Source organism: Lynx rufus, unplaced genomic scaffold (genome assembly GCF_022079265.1).
Source record: "Lynx rufus isolate CCGP_SWC_20201006 ecotype Redwood Valley unplaced genomic scaffold, mLynRuf1.p SCAF_14, whole genome shotgun sequence".
NCBI lineage: Eukaryota > Metazoa > Chordata > Mammalia > Carnivora > Felidae > Lynx > Lynx rufus.
Window position 1 is genome coordinate 15,415,791 of NW_025814828.1, and position 18,242 is coordinate 15,434,032.

Consider the following 18,242-nt stretch of genomic DNA (forward strand, 5'->3'; position numbering starts at 1 on the left):
GCCTCTCTTAAGAAATGAAGGCAGGTGAGGGTGGTGACAGGGCAGTGAACCAGGAACGGGACAGGAGGCAAGGCAGGACCCAGGTCACATGGGACCATTTCCCTAACTCTTAGGTGAAGTTTCTCCATTAAGGACTCCTACTCACAAGAACTCAGAAGCTATGAACTAACTTTCACATTTTACTCCAAATGGCTTTCTAGATTTTAGCTCTTAAGAAGCCTTCCTGAAATACCATCATGGAAGATAATAGAACACTGGTGGTTGGGATTCTGTCAGGAAATAGAAGGGCAATTCACATTCACTCAGCATCTTCTATGTGCCAGGCACTGTGTGCTAAGTTTTTAAAGATATTCTTATTTAAGGGGCGCCTGGGTGGCTCAGTCAGTTGAGTGTTCAACTCTTGATTTCGGCTCAGGTCGTGATCCTAGAGTCATGGGATCCAGCCCTGTGTTGGGCTCCACACTGAGCATGGAGCCTGCTTGGGATGCTCTCTCTCTGTCTCCCTCGGCCTCTTTCCCTCTCTCTCTTAAAAAAAAAAAACCAAACAAACAAATTCTAACTTAATTCTTAAAACCATCTCATTTCACATATGAGTGAAACCATATGGTATTTGTCTTTCTCTGACTTATTTCACTTGGCATTATACTCTCTATATCCATCCATGTCATTGCAAATGACAAGACTTCATTCTTTGTTGTGGCTGAATAATATTCCGTTGTACATATATACTACATTTGTTTACCCATTCATCTATCAATGGACACTTAGGCTGCTTCTGTAATTCATCTAATGAGCAAAGAAAAAAAATGGAGAGATGACCAACTAAGAAACAGACTCTTAACTATAGGGAGCAAACTGATGGTTACCAGAGGGGAGGAGTGGAGGGATGGGCGAAACAGGTGATGGGGATTAAGGAGTGCACTTGTGATGAGGACAGGGTGATGCATGGAAGTGTCCAATCACTGTATTGTACACCTGAAACTAATATTACACTCTATGGTAACTAACTGGAATTGAAATTTAAAAAATCCCATCTTATTAATTTCCATTATCCTCATTTTTTCCACAGCAGTGCATTCCACAGTTTCATGGGTTGTAAACAGCACAGTGGTTTTGAAATACTTCTCAAACTGTGTGTGTGTGTGTAATGTATCACATATGTGAGTGTATTTTCCATCACTTGTTAACTTTACACACCCCTCATGAGCGGTCTCCTTCTTTAGTACAAAGGCCTCCCCTAACACAGAAGTCATTAATTGGGGCAGGGGGGGAGAGGGGAACAAAAGGGAGGAAACCAAAGCAGGAACTGTACAGAAAAGGAAGATACCTTAGGCCCAAGAAGACCAGGGGGAGGACTGATGGAGGTGGTTTAAGTTCTCTGAATAAATGCTTTTCAAAAGGAAAACATGTAGGGGGACCCAGTGGCTCAGTCAGTTAAGCACCTGACTTCGGCTCAGGTCATCATCTCACGGTTCGTGAGTTCAAGCCCTGCATCAGACTCAGGTCATGATCTTGTGGGTTTGTGAATTCCAACCCCCCACTGGGCTCTCTGCTATCAGCAGAGAGCCCACTTAGGATCCTCTGTCCCCCCGCCCACCTTCCCCCACTCTCACATTCTCTGCCTATCTGTCAAAAATCAACACACACACACACACACACACACACACACACACACACACACACAGGAAAACATGTATTATTGGCAAGGCCACTACTCAGAACATAAGGAGATAGTACATTTCTCAGAAAAAAAATTGCAACTGGTCTTTTGGTATAAAAAGTATGTATTAGGAAAATGGCTTCAATACTCAACTACCACCTAATGCTCTCATCACAGATGACAAAGGAGAACATATAAAAGGATGGCTCTACAGTTCAAGAGGCCCAAGGATTCTTTTGGCTATCCCTCAGGCAAACGAAAAAGAAGAGGAAGCTTTCTGGGCAGAGATTCATGGATTATGCCATGACATCATTAAACTAGTGTTCCCAGGGGTGCCTGGGTGGCTCAGTGGGTTAAGTGACCTGACTTTGGCTCAGGTCATGATCTCACAGTTTGTGGGTTCCAGCCCTGCATCGGGGCTCTGAGCCTGGAGCCTGCTTCAGATTCTGTGTCTCCCTCTCTCTCCGCCCCTCCCCTAGTCACGCTCTCTTGGTGTCTCTCAAAATTAAACAAACATTAAAAAAAAAAATCTAGTGTATCCAGAGCACTTTGCTAAAACTGGGGAGTTGTGGTCCCAGATCTCTTACTGATCAGCTGTTATATTCTGGGCCCTGGCCTTTCTTTCTTTCTTCCTCCTCTCTAAAATAAAGAGTTTGGACCAGATGACTCCTGTCAGTTCACAAGATTCATGCTTCTCTTCACTTTCAGAAAAATGATTACCACAAAGATACCCTTACCACAAAGATATCCTTATTTTGCAACATGCTTTTAGGTCATCATTTTCCTACTCTTGACAAACACCTAATAAAGAATGGCTACATAGGAGCACGTCAGTCGTTTAAGCATCTGACTCTTGATTTTGGCTCAGGTCATGATCTCACAGTTCATGAGTTCAAGCCCTGCATCAGGCTCTGTGCTGACAGTACACAGCCTGCTTGGGATCCTCTCTCCCCTTCTCTTTCTGCCCCTCTCCTGCTCACACGGTCTCTCTCTCTCTCAAATAAATAAACTTTAAAGAATGGCTATATAAATACATAAATTATTTCTGGCAAGATCGAACGGTATACATAAACAGAAGACACAAAGAAAAGGATGCTGGCGATTACGGCAGAGACAAGGAACCCACGCTGCCCTCCTGGGGACACTTGTCCCTCCACCCAAGCAATAACAAAGCTGGAGTCCAGGGGCTAAAGATGAGGTGACTGCTGTAGGTTCTGGAACAAGCCTGTGGCCTCTCTGGCACAGGCTGGATTTCGTAACATCTGTTTACTATCGCCCCTGCACACATTTCCAGGCCCCACAGCGTACCTGCCTCTATCACTCCCCTTAACTTACTTATAGAATGATACATCAGATATTCTAATAAATGCATCAAGCATCTGGCTTCCCTTCCACTAGCTGAGGAATTCAAGGAGTTAAATTTTGCTGGAGTTAGCAGTCTTGACCCAAAGATGCAGAAAGGAGAATATGAGAACACTCCTATTTTGTGACAGTTTTGTTGTTCTTAACCTAGTACTTTGATTCCGTTATTCTTCTTCCAGACCATCTTTCTGCCTGCTGCTTGGAAACCTGGTCAGGTTCTTCTGGCTGCATTAACATATCCAATAAAGTCCTGTCTGTAAAAACAACAGCAAATAAAAACTGCCCATGAAGGATTGCAGGCCACTGAGTGGCAAGCAGTTTAACTGCTCAAAGGAAACTTAAGGCAGCTTTGAATGAGCTTCTGAACAGCTCAAGTGCAAGGGATCAGGAAGAGCTAGCTGGGTCAAGCCAGCTTTCCTAGTAACAGGGACACCTTGCCATCTGAGGGTCAAATGTGGTTCATTACCGCCAAACTTTAGTAACTAATTCATGGCCGCGAATTTGCTCCACTTCCTGAGTTAAAGGTCAACTGTAATGCAGGAATATCATTTGTCTACCACTATATTCCCCTTTATAGACACAGGGTAACGCCATAAAGTTTCTCAAAACTGTACATAGTACCAAATTCTACTGTGCATATGCTGACAGCTGGCCAAGTTCTACCCAAAGCAAAAATGTCAAATTCAGGGTCAGACTGCATATACACAGGAAACAAATACCGCAATATTACAGAAAATCCCTAGTCGGTTGGAAAAAAGGAGGTTCTTGGCTTTGAGGACCTTGCCTGGCCTATCACAAAGAGCCACCAGCTAAGGTGACTAGAAAGAAAAAAGCTGTCACCGGAGAGCAAGGTGGGTCAGTGGTGTGCAGTCCCAGTCACTCTGCTTCCAAACTGGAAACACATTCATTCACCCTGTGATCACTTCATCCTGCCACACCCATTTCTCTTAGGTACTGGTTTTACATTTTAAAACTCGTTTTTCTCTGTTAGTGCTCTCAATGGATGGCAATCAGAATATTTTGTTCTGTTTGACAGCAGTTACCTCTACTCCATCTGAGAGAAGACATGGTGGTGAGTGACTTAAATGGCCCCTTCGTTTTTATTTAACAAACCATTTTTTCATAGCACTTACAGTGTGCCAGGCATTCTTCCAGAAACTTCATCAGTACCAGCTCATTTAATCCTTACAAATCAAGGGTTAATCAAGTATAATTAAATATGAATGAAAGTGGCACACACTACTTTGACATAACAGAGTTACAAGACTTTTCTTTTTTTTTCTGGGCTTAATGAAGATGCCCTTCCCAACACTCCCTGCCTTGGGATGCTGAGTTTAAAGACCAGTGGGGAGGGGCTCCTGGGTGGCTCGGTAGGTTAAGTGTCCAATTCTTGATCTCGACTTGATCTCACAGTTTGTGAGATCGGGCTCTGTGCTGACAGCACAGAGCCTGGTCAGGATTCTCTCTCTCCCTTGCTCTTTCTCTGTCCCTCCCCCCATCAAAATAAGTCAATAAACTTAAAAAAAAAAAAGAGTAGCGGGGAGAGAGGAGGCACATTTTTCACAGAGATCACGAAATCTTCCCTCCAAAAGGAATAAAAATCCTATCACTGTTTGCCATTATCTACTCCAGCAGGACATACACGTGTGCTATATATCCAGCAGAAATGTGCCATATATGTACAAAAATCATGCACAAGAATATTCATAGCAGTACTATTCTTAGCACCACAAAGTAAAAACAACCTAAAGGTTTATCAGCAATGAAACAGATAAATCAATTGTGGTATATCCACACAACGGATTATTCTCCAGCAACAAGAATCAACGAACTAAGAATACATCCAACAGCACGGATGAATCTCACAAACATGATGCCAAGTGAAGGAAACAGACACAACAGAAATACACACTGTGTCATTCCACTTATACGAAGTTCAAGGACACGAAAAATTGATCTAGGCTGACAGATGTTACAACAGCGGTTGCATACGAAGGGGTGGGAACTGCCTGCAAAGGAGCACAAAGGAACTTTCTGAGGGGATGGAAATGTTTTATATTTTGATAAGGGTGTTGTGTACAGTCTACGTCCATTTATCAAAATTCATCCAACTGTACACTTAAGATCTATGCGTTTCACTGCATGTACATTTTACTTCAACATAAGAGAGAGACGTGATGTCATGTGGGTTCTAAGACTCCTGAAGCCATGGGCTTCTGAACACATCTGCTGTCCTGCAGATGCTGCCGGGGCAAACCCACAATGTGTAGTCTAATCCAGCTGCTGAAACCAAGCCAAGACCGAGAAACTGGACACAGGAGTCCTCTAACCCAGGTCACCTCCTATACTCACTTTATTCATTCCCCGTGGAAGATGTTGGCCATGGAAGGTTGATGAGGAGGTGCCAAAACTCTTTGGCTCTCAGGCTGAGTCTGAACACCCTCCCAGAGTTTTCTGCTTTATAATTCAATATGACCAATTTCTGGCCCCGGCAGGAGGCAGGTCCCGCAGTAAGTATATCTGGGCATGGCTCTCACCATATTCACCTAATGCTGCTCTCCTTCCTGTATCTTACCCACGGAAGAAGGGAGACTGCAGGATTAAGACATTTAGGCATCTAGGATTTTGGAGGGTTGAAATGGCAAACTTATAATTCATCCTCCAAACCCACAGTAGCCAAGTTTGAATGAGCACATGGTCGACCAGGTAGAGACTACATTTCCCAACTGCCCTTACGGCTAGATGGACTCATGTGACTATGCCCTCACCAGTGGAATGTGAGTAGAAGTGTCATGTGCAAATTCTACTTGCTTTTAAAGGAGGCTGTCCTGAGTCTCCACTGTTTCCCCCTTTGCATAGGCTGGGAAAACAGGGTAGCAGCGACCTGTCTTCAACTAGAAGCAGACAACACTTGTGCAGATTTAAGAGCTACAAAATGGTCTGAAACCAGGTCCCTGAACAATTCCTGGAGCGTGCTATGCCACTAGTCTGGCCCACTCACCACTGGACTACCATGTGAAAGAGAAATTTTGATCTTACTTCAATCATTTTATTTGAGGTGTCTTTGTTACAGCATCTGAACTAATACCCCCCAGCACACAAGCTTTTGAGGCTTGTGGTCTCCAGGCAGGAGTTTCCAAGTCTCACAGACTACCTAGCTCAGTAATTTATATTCTGAAGTTCAGATCATACTAGTAAATGAAGACAGCACCTACTTTTCCTATCATACAACGTCATCCTGTTGCTTCAACTAGTCCCTCACCATCTACAAGATACTATCAACTCCTTATTCAGGTGTACAAGGTCCTCTGAAGACATAGTCCCACCCTCCACACTTAGCCTCATGGCATGTACTTGCTTCCCGTGTGTCCCATGTTATAGTCACCCTGGATGCTCCCTGAGGGCACCCTACACATGAAGAACACTAAGCTCCGATTTCTGTTCTGGCCAAGCAGAACGGCCTTTTCACCATCCCCATCCCACACTCTCTCCTGCCCGCAAGGTTATTCCTACTATGAATTCCAAACCCAGCCCAAAAGACCCCAGGGAAGCTTCTTAAAAACCTCCAAGCAGAGGGGCGCCTGGTGGCTCAGTCGGTTAAGCATCCAACTCTTGATTTCAGTTCAGGTCATGATCTCATGGTCATAAGATCAAGCTTCGTGCTGGGCTCCACGCTGGGCATGAAGCCTACTGGACAAATTCTCTCTCTGTCTCTCTCCCTGCCCCCCACTCTGCCCCACCCAACCCCCTGCTGCCTCGCTTGTGCTCTCTCTCCAAAAGAAACAGAAAAACGTCTAAGGAGAATAACTTCCTCCCTCTGGTATGCTTCCACAGCATTTTGGGCAAACCTTCATTAAGGCATTTATTACTCTGAGCTCTTAGGGCTTTATTTACATGTCTGGCCTCACAGCTGGAACATATGCTCCAAAGACCAAATCCCCGAAGACCAAGACCATACGCCTTGCCCATTTTCATAACCTTGGCATTTAGCAAATGATCTGGCTCAGACTCAGTGAGAGGTGAATGAAAGAAGGACTGGGGGCGCCTAGGTGGCTCAGTTAAGTGTCTGACTCTTGGTACAGCTCAGGTCATGATCTCACGGCTCGTGGGTTCGAGCCCTGCATCAGGCTCTGTGCTGACAGCATGGAGCCTGCTTAGGATTCTCTCTCTCTCCCCGCCCCCTCTCAAAGATAAACCAACATAAAAAAAAAAAGAACAGAAGAGGAGGCAGATTTCAAAATTCTATACGTACATTATTACACTTACCTGTTCAGTGCAAATGCATAATGGAATTTAATATTATGCTGATCGGCCAAGTCACACGTAGGCAGCATTTTTAGTGTTTCTACTAGCTTCACCATAGCATCATAGTCCTGTTGGCAAGAGGTCCCACGGTGAGAAGGAGACGAAACACACAGCTCTTCACAGATTTTTCTGAACAGTTATAAACATGACTGCCTCAGCATTTAAATACAAGCTTTTCCCTACACACAGCATTTAGTGAAGTTACTTACAGCCCTTAAGAGAACAGAAATAACATTGTTTTTAAACTCAAAATGGATGAGAGAGAAGACAGACAAAAAATCCCTGCTACCAGAGGCCACAAAAAGATCAAGGGAAAGAAGTGTAAAGGCAACAAAAGCAAGCAAATGAGTCCAGCAGCCCGAAAATAGCTACCACGCTTTGAGGGCAGGCGAGTTAACACTAAGAGCACAGCTGTGGGTGAAGATGAGCGAGATAAAAACATACACAAAATCTTACGGTCACTTGCTGTGTTAAGAGAGGAAACATGCCAGGTCCTTCCTATTTTGCCAGAACCAAGTGAATTCATCTAAACCAGGGTTTCTCAACCTTGGCACCATCGACATTTTGGGGCTGGATCATTCTTTTCTGTGGGGGCTGTCCTGTGCATTCTGGGATGTTATGCAGCACCCGTGGCCTCGACCCATAAGATGTCAGTAGCACCTCCCCCTAGCCTCCAAGTTGTGAAAGCCAAACATGTCTCCAGACACTGTCACATGTCCCCTCGTTGAAAACCATAGCTCTAAACTGCATAATTACCCAGGGAAAAATTGCTACTGTGTTTGTCTCAGCTGGGTCCCCTCTGAGCAATGCCATCTGCTACCCTTCCAGCCAGGCTTTGAATCCCGGTTACTGGCCAACTTGCTGACAGTCAGCCACAGTTAGCTGAAGAGGACTTCCCACTGAAATCCCATGCCTGTCGTGTGCCTCTGCACCTTGAGGCCACTGCTCGAGAGAAGGAGACAGTGTATCCCTCTTGGGGTAAGCTTCTGGCTTACCTTTGAGCCTGAGAGTCCTACCCACGGAAGGTTATAAAAAGATGTGTGACGGCGAGGACAGAAGGAAGCCAGCAGCTCAGATGGAAGAAAGATTCAAAAAGGTCATTCCCATTCTCTTGTCCCCTAGGCCATGATCTAATCATTGTCAAAATTCCTAACAGCATCTGCTGTTAAAGTCAATTAGATGCGCCTGTTTGTTGCCAGGCAGGTGTGCCTTAGTGGTTGACCCTTCTTCCTTTGGGTCCTCAAGGGATGCCTCGCTCGTTTAGATTTGAAGACCTGTGGTCCACAACCTCCAGTATGGCTTTGTAGAGTTCTGCAGGGAAGGCCCACTATCCTGTGTTCCCCCAAAGGGAAGGAAGTCAAGACATCCTTACAAATGGCTCAAAAGCATTTAACTTGGAGGGAGGAAACCATTTCTTTCATGGTACCGCATCCCATAAACTCTCTCTCAAGGACTCTCCACAAGTCTCTGATGCTTGTTTTAGAATAAGCGTCTGCATTCCCTGGGTCCTGGATGTGCCTCTGCTACTCCTGCTCTGTCATTAATGGGTGGTGGGAAACAAAGAAAGAAGCAACAAAGGCCTAAAGAAGCATAGTGGAGGAGTTAAGAGCAAGGACAATGGAGCCAGCTGCCTCAGTATAAATCGTGACTTTGCCAACTGCCGTGTGACCCTTGGACTTAACTTCTCTCTGCCTCATATTTCCTCATTGGTAAAATGGAGATAATCAGACTATACACCCCGTAAACTTGTGAAGAGAATCAAATTAATGAGTATTTGCCAAGAGCTCGAAACAGTGCCTAGCATAAAGTGCATCTAAACTGTGAAATTCTAAGTTCCTTTCATTAAGCAGTACTGTGTATGAGATTCTGCTGGAGTGGCCATCTGATCCCACAAAACCTCCAATGTTACGACCACAACAGATATGCTAGGTGACCTATGACCTAGCCATATACCTACTTAGTCTATAAAATAGATACCTAACCATACACCTGGTGTAAGAGTACTTCATATGAGGAATTAATTCCTTATGCCAAAGAAGAACCCCGTATGTGCTAGCCTCCATTAAAGGTACTCATACCTGGATGTCACGGTAGGATAGCAGTAAATTAATGATGATGTCTGGGGTCAGAACCTCGGTGTTGTCCATGCGGAGCTTGATCCGAGCCAGCTCCTTCGCCAGTTCATCACCCTGGCATTTCTCTCGGGCTCTCCGGATGTCGTTTAACAAGGCTTCTTTGTAATAAGCACTGGAGAGGGAAATACGAAAACCCCCAGTTGCGTCTACATGCATCTGGGACTCCGCTTCCTTCAGCAGCTCAAACTAGGTTCTCGAAGCCACGACTCAGGTTAACACACGGGGGCCTCTCCCAGACCTAAACCTCCCTGCACCAGCGGAGAGAGGAGACCTGTCCTACTTGCTAGTCCCGTTCTGTAGCAACTAACCACTTGACATCAACATAGAAATTCAGTTCATTATGACCTTGAAAATATTTTCAAAGTTGACCCCCATCTGTATTCGGATGACGCACAGGACTTGCTACTGAGCCCTCCCCCGAGATTTTCAAACACAAAGAGAGCAAGAGGTTACCTTACTTGAATCATTATTTCCCCCACTATTAACGCATTATCACAGAGCCAAATATAACCCCAAAACCATGCAACACGGTACATTGAGAATGTCATTCAAATCAATCTATCGGGTACCGCCCACCTAATAATCCCAAAGCTTTTTCCGGTTGGCCAAGAGCCGGAAAACTGGATGTGCCCACGAGCAATCCAAGAAGCTGTGCCTGGAAGCTTATGAACAACCTCTGCCCTTCACTCCCCTGGTCATTTTCAACTGCCAGAATGCTCTTCTGATGTAAAACTAATCTTCCTTCGCGGTGGGATCTAGTCAATAATAGAGATGTATGAAAACATCTAAAGCACTTCAAATCCACACTGGAATCCCATACTGGAATACCACAGCCTCTCAAAGAATCAATGCTAGTACCTGGGACTTGGTTTAGAACCTTTAAAAATGATCCAATTTGATGTACAGAAGGCCAACTTACAATGGCCGTAGATTTAAATAGGTTGCCTACTTTCCAAGCAATGTTTTCATGGAGACTGGGCAATGCCAAGCAGTAATATACTCTCATCCCATTAGGTAGCTGGGAGGATTTCACCACAGAGAAAAACTAGGCCATTCATTAAAGAAAGGAGCAGGCTCAATTTAACAGTCTTGAGAGAAAGAGATACAATACATAAGAATAAGAATATTACTTATTTTTATTATAAAACTATGCCAAATAAATGTGAATAGAGTACACAGCCTAGTCCAATGCTTATAATAGGACCTCAATTAACATTTCAAGAATGAAGTGATGCCCCAGAGAAAATTAGTTCATTGCTTTTTTCTCTCTTCATATTTGTCTATTACTTATCATCCCGATGAGCAAATTAGCAGATTCTACCAGTGTTTAAAATTCTGTCATTAATCTAATGAGTCATTAAGTTGGGTGACAGCCACTGTCCATTTGGTGGACCATAAAGGCATCAATGATATTAAAGTGTTATTAGTTTAGCCTTACAAATACAAAGTTATACTTGAGTTTAGTCTTGTTTTCAAGGCTAATTCTGAAAAATAGTCTCAATAAACTAAGAAACCTCTGAAAAGTCATACCTTGTAAGTAAGTAAACAAAACACTGAACTGAGTATGGCTTGGGGACACCATCTATGTAATTCACATGCAGCCATTTCTGCTCATGGTAATGAGGGAAGATGCTGCTAATCAATGTGAACCTGGCAATGGCTTCAAACCGCTTCTCAGCACAAGGCCAAGGCAGCCGTCACCAATCCACCGGAGTTGACACCTAAGCTAAAGACATATCTGCCACCCCTCTTGTACAGGTTCTATACCAGAAGCACCATTTATCCTCTCACCAACCAACCAAGGGGTGGAAGTGACCAACAGGTATTTCAAGTCCCCTGAAATGATACTAATCAAGAGGCATTTTCCTACTGATACATACATACGCTTAATGAAAAACAAACTCGGGTCGACTTCTTGCGAGACCCTGCTCGTCGGGCAGACGCAAACCAGCCTATTTCCTTGTCAGACCTAAACACATGGTATTTGAGGAGCTTTCTCTCTAAACGTCACTAAAATGTTCACTGAGCAGCAAGGGGTGATCGAGTCAGGCTCTGCAGGAATGTGCCACAAAGGGTCCCCATTTGCTGTCTGCGTTGGCATTTGGTCACACAGATCTGGGTTTCCAGTCTCATTTTCCCATTAAAGTGTACACAAGGAACTCTGCGTCCAAGTAAGAGATGATAGGATAGAAGAAGAGAACAGACTGTGAGCAAGCGTGTACCTCATGCCACTGCCACAACAGTCACATGTCACAGTTTGGGGAGCTGCCACCTGAGCCACAGCGGGACGTGTGGTCCTTTCCATTTCAATGTAAGTCAATTCTGCCAGGGCTTTGGATTTTCATTTGTTTTGCAAGGACGAATCCTTCTTGTGACCGAACTTACAGGAGTAAATCCTTTAAACTGGCTGCAAGCAAAATCACTAGATGCTTTGGTTTAGTGGATAATTTGTGGCCTCCCACTTCTGGAGTGAGAACATGCTAAGGCGTGGTTCCCTGAGCACGGACGCTCAGACAGGTGAGCTGCCATTTACAAGGCTGCAAAGCGCAGAATCGTCTGAGCCAGGATTCAAACCCAAACCTGCTCACCTCTGAATGAGTATTCCATACCTTCTCTGACATAAGCCTACAAAGAACACATCCCAAGACATCCTGACATCAGGATGGCTGTGGCTTGACTCAACAGATCTGACTTTATAGCACAAGAATTTATGACCTGAATGACCTTGCTGAGCAATTTTAACAACCCCAACAACTGCATGGGGTAGGGGGGAGTGAAATCATGTTCAGAAATGATCTTAAAACAAGGAATCTTAGGGTTGAAAGAGCAAGAAAAAAACAGTGACTTAACTTCCTTATTTCCTAGATGAGAAAATGGCTACAGAGACTTATCAAAGTCACATGGGGAGTTGGCGACAGATACAGGCTCGACCCTCACCTCCTAACTCCAGTTCTACTCTCTTTTGGCTACACCCCAGTGGCCCAACTTAGTGAGGTAGCAAGAAGAATAAAGGCTTCCAGAAGAACTTAGAAAGGATTAGCTAGGGTTCCCCATTCTCTGGGCATTATGATCTCCTAAGGGTCTATTGCCTCCATGAACGTGAAGGGCAATGTTTGGCAAAGCTCCCAGGGTTGAGGACGGTGAATGGGCATTACCACGAGGTCACGTGGATGTCCTTGAGGAGGCTGATAAACCTGTCCACCAGGGGCACGCACAGCGGGCCCAGGATGGTGTCCCAGTTGGGCTGCATGTATTCCGAGGCACGCCTCTGGGCATCACTCTCGCAGCAGAAATAATCAGCACATGGTGTCACGATGTATGGGATGAAATAATAATTTCCACTGGATGCCTGGAAAAAAGAAACAAAACACGTTTCACAAAGTAACTGATGCAGAAGCAAAGCTGTGGATTCAGGCAGGTGGAACCTGGTAGGGCAGGGAAGGAGAAAGTACCTGAGAATGATTAACTGTGTGTGCAAAAGGACGATGCATCTATTAGGCACAAAACTGGAAACCACTCAATTCCACAAGCTTCAACACAAAAATTTGGTTTCAGAGGCTGGACTGATCTGTGGACGGCTCTGAACTTCACTGGCAGAGCTTTTAGGGTTTCAAGTCTTGGACACTACATCATTTCACTACGGGCCCCCCAAATCAGAGTGAGCTTGGGACCCACTGATGACCAAGAACTGCAATGTAAAGGCAGATACTCTTTTTTTCAGCATAGATGCAAAAGCCCCATTACTTGATAATTTAACAACAGCTGAACTATTCTAAACTTTGTTGAGTAAAAATTGTTTTGCAGGAAGCAGGTATCAATAACTATGACTAGTCTTAGAGCTATTTTGGAAAAGGATGTTAAAAAGTTTTACATTGTCCAATACTACTCAGGTAAAACAGTATCTTTTTTTCTAAGAAGTAATTACAATTTGACTATGAATCATGATCCACTGTAAAGCATAAACACTACCTCTGAAAAGCATTAGATAGTGCTCAATTTTTTAGCACATTTGAGACTAAAATACATTCTTACACGACCTTCTTCTGTCAGTCAATCTTTTGTCTACACGGTCATAAAAAGCAACTAGCTTGGGGCACCTGAATGGCTCAGTCGGTTAAGCGTCTGACTTTCGCTCAGGTCAATGATCTCACGGTTCATGAGTTCAAGCCAAACATCAGGCCCTGTGCTGACAGCTCAGAGCCTGGACCCTGCTTCAGATTCTGTCTGTCTGTCTGTCTGTCTGTCTCTCTCTCTCTCTCTCTCTGCCCCTTCACCATTCACACTCCCTCTCTTAAAAATAAAAGCATAAATAAATTTAAAATTAAAAAAAAGCAACTAGCTTAAAATTCCAAACTTCCTAATTCCTATCTCTTCACTTAGTTTTAAAGAATGTATATGATGCCAGAAATAATTCATCTGATTTTTCCTCCTTAATTTTTAAAACTAGACTAATGGAATTTTTCAAACATTTTAGAATAATACACACATAACCTTGGGAAGCACACTTTCTCCAAGAACAGGAAACCAAATAAGCAATATAGCTTCTTCCAAATGAGAAAGAAATTCATTAAATACAGAAAAAAAATGGTCAGAACACTACCATCTCAGATCAAACAGAAGCTGTGGGAAAACCTACCACATTGGGGAACTGATTTCAAATACCTACATGACTCATATTTTTAAGTCTTCCTTTTGAGTAAGATTTGCTTACACAAGAACAGGTGGATTTCTTATTTCCACCTGAACTCAAACTCTAACTCCTTGTCCTGAGACTCTCTCTCTCCTTCGTACCTTGTAGAGGGCATCTCTAAGTCCTACTCAGTCATGTTTCTAGGCCCTGAATTATTTTGTTAAGAAAAAGTTACTAGCGCTGCTTCGTTCAAACACATCTTAGACTGGGTCAGCGAACCTGTTCTGTCAAAGGCCAGACGGTAAGGGGTTTTGATTCTGTGGGCCAGTTTCTGCTGCAGCTCCTCACCTCTGTGGCATGAAAGCAACTGTAGACGGCATAGAAACGAACATAACTATGTCCCAATAAAACTTTATTTGTGGGCACAAATCTGAATTTCATATTCTCACATGTCCTGGAATACTCCTCACCTTGTGACATCTTCCAAACACTTAAAAGTGGAAAAACCCTTCTGAGCTGACAGGTGACGCAAAAGCAGGTGGCAGGCCAGCCACGTTGTACGTTAAGCTCCTTGATATCCCATTATTCCTGAAAATAAGATTTTCTGAGAATGCTTACCCTGCTGCAGAACAATAGCTGAAGACTGTCCCCGTGGGCACCAGATAGTGGGGTTCAACCACTCAAAATGCAGATACCAGTGCGTTATAAACAGAGATGGCAAGAATCCAGGGTTGTGGGTGGTAACTGGGGAACAGGGAGAAGACTGCCAGCTACTTCCCAGCAAGCACTGGGAAGTGCCTGCACCAGGAGAACAAAGACCCCAGTTAAGATCTTCAAATTCTCAGAGAGAGATTGGTATTGACCAGCAAAGTCAGGATGTGGTGGGTTAGACTCTGATTTCTCCCTCATCTCTAACAAAATGCCATGTTGTTGAGGTAAGCTAAAAGCCATTTATTCAGTCAGAAGCGTAAACTGGTTCTTCCACAAAGTAGCTGAGTTTATGGTAAAAAGCCTTCCGATTTCAGACAGAGGGAGAAGAGGGCTATGTGGATCAGTGAGGTCTAGAAGGTAAAATATCTGTGAGGAAGCAGAGTTGGGGTTTTTTTTTCCCCCAAAAAGAGCTAGATGGGAACGGGGCAGGGGGCGGTGAGAACCTTCTCAGATTATCTCCTCAGAAAAACAGCCCTAGCTGATAAAAAATTTAAAAAAAAATTTTTTTAAGTCTTTATGAATTGTGTGAAGAGCATATACCAACAGAGAGACATTTATTCAAGAGAATCAACTAATCTTGGTAAGAACAGCGAGACTCTAGCATTTGAGCTATGACCCGCTTCTCCCCTGTCCTCCAGCCCAGTGTGACAGAAATGCTGCCCTGAGTGGGTACAGCCAAGTACACGGGGCTCCCTCTCACCCCACAACCTCTACTCTGACAGTTTCTCCTTGGGAAGGCGAGGCCGCCAGCATTCTCATCCACCCCGGCCCTGTGCTGGAGAAGCTCTATCCTGGGCAACTGCAAGAAAGAGGACCAGGGCAGGGGGAGGAGCCTGCCTCTCTCAGAACGCTCCCCTGCTTTAGCGTGGGGTACCGAGCAAGGGTGGCAGCCCCTGATCTTCTTGGCTTGGCCTATTTCACCAAGAAAACTGGGCTCTGACCGTCTTTGTCCCAGATCACATAGAACAAAGGTTCCACGTCAGGAAAGGCAAGCTGGGAAGATCAGGCGCTGCCATCCTTGCTCGGTACCCCCCTGGAAAGCAGGGGAGCGATCTGAGAGAGGTAGGCCGCTACCCCCCACTGCCCAGCTCTGGAACAGTGGGGCACAGGCTCTGCCTAGGACTAGAGGCGTGCTGTAGGAAGGGAGAGGCCCGCAGCAACCCAGAAGTGGCCTGCCAGGATGCAGAACACAGCATGGGCAAGTGCAAACTTAAGAGCACTATCAAAAACAACGGAGATTTTTGTGGCAGGAAATTAAGAGGAAGTTGGTAGTTCCAGCACAGCAACAGGTGAAAGGCAGACCAGCTAGTTTAACACAGACAAACAGGGAAGAGAGAGCTAAGAAGAACCTTCATGAGGTCAGAGTAAACCTTAGAGACAGGCCTTAACCACCCCCGCAAAGGTACCCAACTTTAATTATATCAGACTATGGAACACTGGTGTCTTGGGCCTCATCAAAAACACAGTAATCAGAGTATTACTCGGCAATCAAAAGAATGAAATCTTGCCATTTGCAACTACATGGATGGAACTAGAGGGTATTATGCAAAGCGAAACTACCAGAGAAAGACAAATATCATATGACTTCACCCATATGAGGACTTTAAGATAAGAAAACAGATGAACGTAAGGGAAGGGAAGCAAAAAGAATATAAAAACAAGGAGGGGGACAAAACATAAGAGACAAATACAGAGAACAAACTGAGGGTTGCTGGAGGGGTTGTGGGTGGGGGGATGGGCTAAATGGGTAAGGGGCATTAAGGAAGACACTTGTTGGGATGAGCACTGGGTATTACACATAGGGAATTAATCACTGGCATCTACTCCTGAAATCACTACAGCACTATATGCTAACTTGGATGTAAATTAAAAATTAAAAAAAAAACACAGTAGTCAGCTAATAATTAAGGTGTATTCTCAATACAAGAAGAACTTAAGGAAATCAGGGAGAGATACAGTCAAGGAGAGCCCAGGTATAATCACGGTCACCCCTGGCTGGGGGTGGCAAGGTCAGAGTAGCTGTGTACATGGCCGAGGCTGTACCCTCCAAAGAGTCACACCGCAGGCCGCACGTTGTGGAGCAAAGAGACTTCGCTGAACTAGTCTATTCAAGTCACTAAACAAACAAACCAACTGACAAACAACAAAAATAAGCACCAGAGACAGCCGGAAAGAAATGAGTATCCAGAGTTGCTATAATGCATTATCTGAAATATCCAGTTTTGTTTTTCTTTTAATTTTTTTTTCAACGTTTATTTATTTTTGGGACAGAGAGAGACAGAGCATGAACGGGGGAGGGGCAGAGAGAGAGGGAGACACAGAATCGGAAACAGGCTCCAGGCTCTGAGCCATCAGCCCAGAGCCCGACGCGGGGCTCGAACTCACGGACCGCGAGATCGTGACCTGGCTGAAGTCGGACGCTTAACCGACTGTGCCACCCAGGCGCCCCTGAAATATCCAGTTTTCAACAAAAAAGAAACAAAACATGCCAACAAACAGGACAGTGTGATCCATACACAGGAAACACAGCCGGCAATAGTAGCTGCCTTTGCAAAGGCCCAGATACTGGATTTAGGAGACAAAGACTTGAAAGCAGATATTATAAAGGTATTCTAAGAACTAAAGAAACCAAGCTGAAAAGAATGAAAGAAAGGTATGATGACAATGTCTCATCTAATAGAAGATGTCAGTGAAGAGACAGAAATTAGAAACAAACAAAAACAAAAAACAAACCAGCAAATAGAATTTCTGGAGTTCAAAAGTACAAGGACCAAAATTAAAAATTCACTGAAGGGGCCCAACAGGAAATCTGAGGGCAAGAAAGAATTAGCAAACTTGCAGACAGATCAACAGATGATGCCATCTGAGGAACAGAGAGAAAAAAGAATGAAGAGAAATCAACAGAGCCTCACAAAAATGTGGGACATCACCCAGTGAACCAACATACATGGCACATTGCAAGAGTCCTGGAAGGAGAGCAGAGAAAGGAGCAGAAAAATATCCAAAGAAATAATTTCTGAAAACTTCATAGATGTGATTAAATGAATCGTTCAATTTCATATCCAAGAAATTGAATGAACTTCACGGTGGATACTCAGAGATCCATACCCAGATATATCACGGCTAACATTTTCAAAGACAAAAAGAAAATCTTGAAAGGTAAGAGGATCTTGTCACGCACACGAAACTCCGCTGCAATCAACATCTGACTTTCCACTGGAAATAAGGAAGCCATAAGGCAGGAGGAGGACATATTCAAAGGGGTGAAAGAAAAAGTAAGTCAGCCAGAACCTTCTATCTAGCAAAACTAGATTTTCAGAATCAAGGGAAAATGAAGATATTTTCAGATCAACAACAACTGAGATAATCTGTTCCTAGAAGAACCACCTTACAAAAACTATTAAAGGAAGTTCTTCAGACTGAAAGTGAGTGACACCAG

The 18,242-nt window shown here is 44.2% G+C and overlaps 1 protein-coding gene across 1 annotated transcript in view; it reads right to left on the reverse strand.

The window, feature by feature from the left end:
* Nucleotides 1-18,242, reverse strand: part of MAP3K15 (mitogen-activated protein kinase kinase kinase 15) — a 124,066-nt gene that overhangs the window by 70,571 nt on the left and 35,253 nt on the right. Inside the window, exons 4-6 of the mRNA XM_047075973.1 lie at nucleotides 12,618-12,811; nucleotides 9,406-9,574; nucleotides 7,289-7,395 (exon numbers count right to left, since the gene is read on the reverse strand). Of these exons, the coding sequence (XP_046931929.1) occupies nucleotides 7,289-7,395; nucleotides 9,406-9,574; nucleotides 12,618-12,811 (470 nt within the window). The remainder of the gene's footprint in view (nucleotides 1-7,288; nucleotides 7,396-9,405; nucleotides 9,575-12,617; nucleotides 12,812-18,242) is intronic.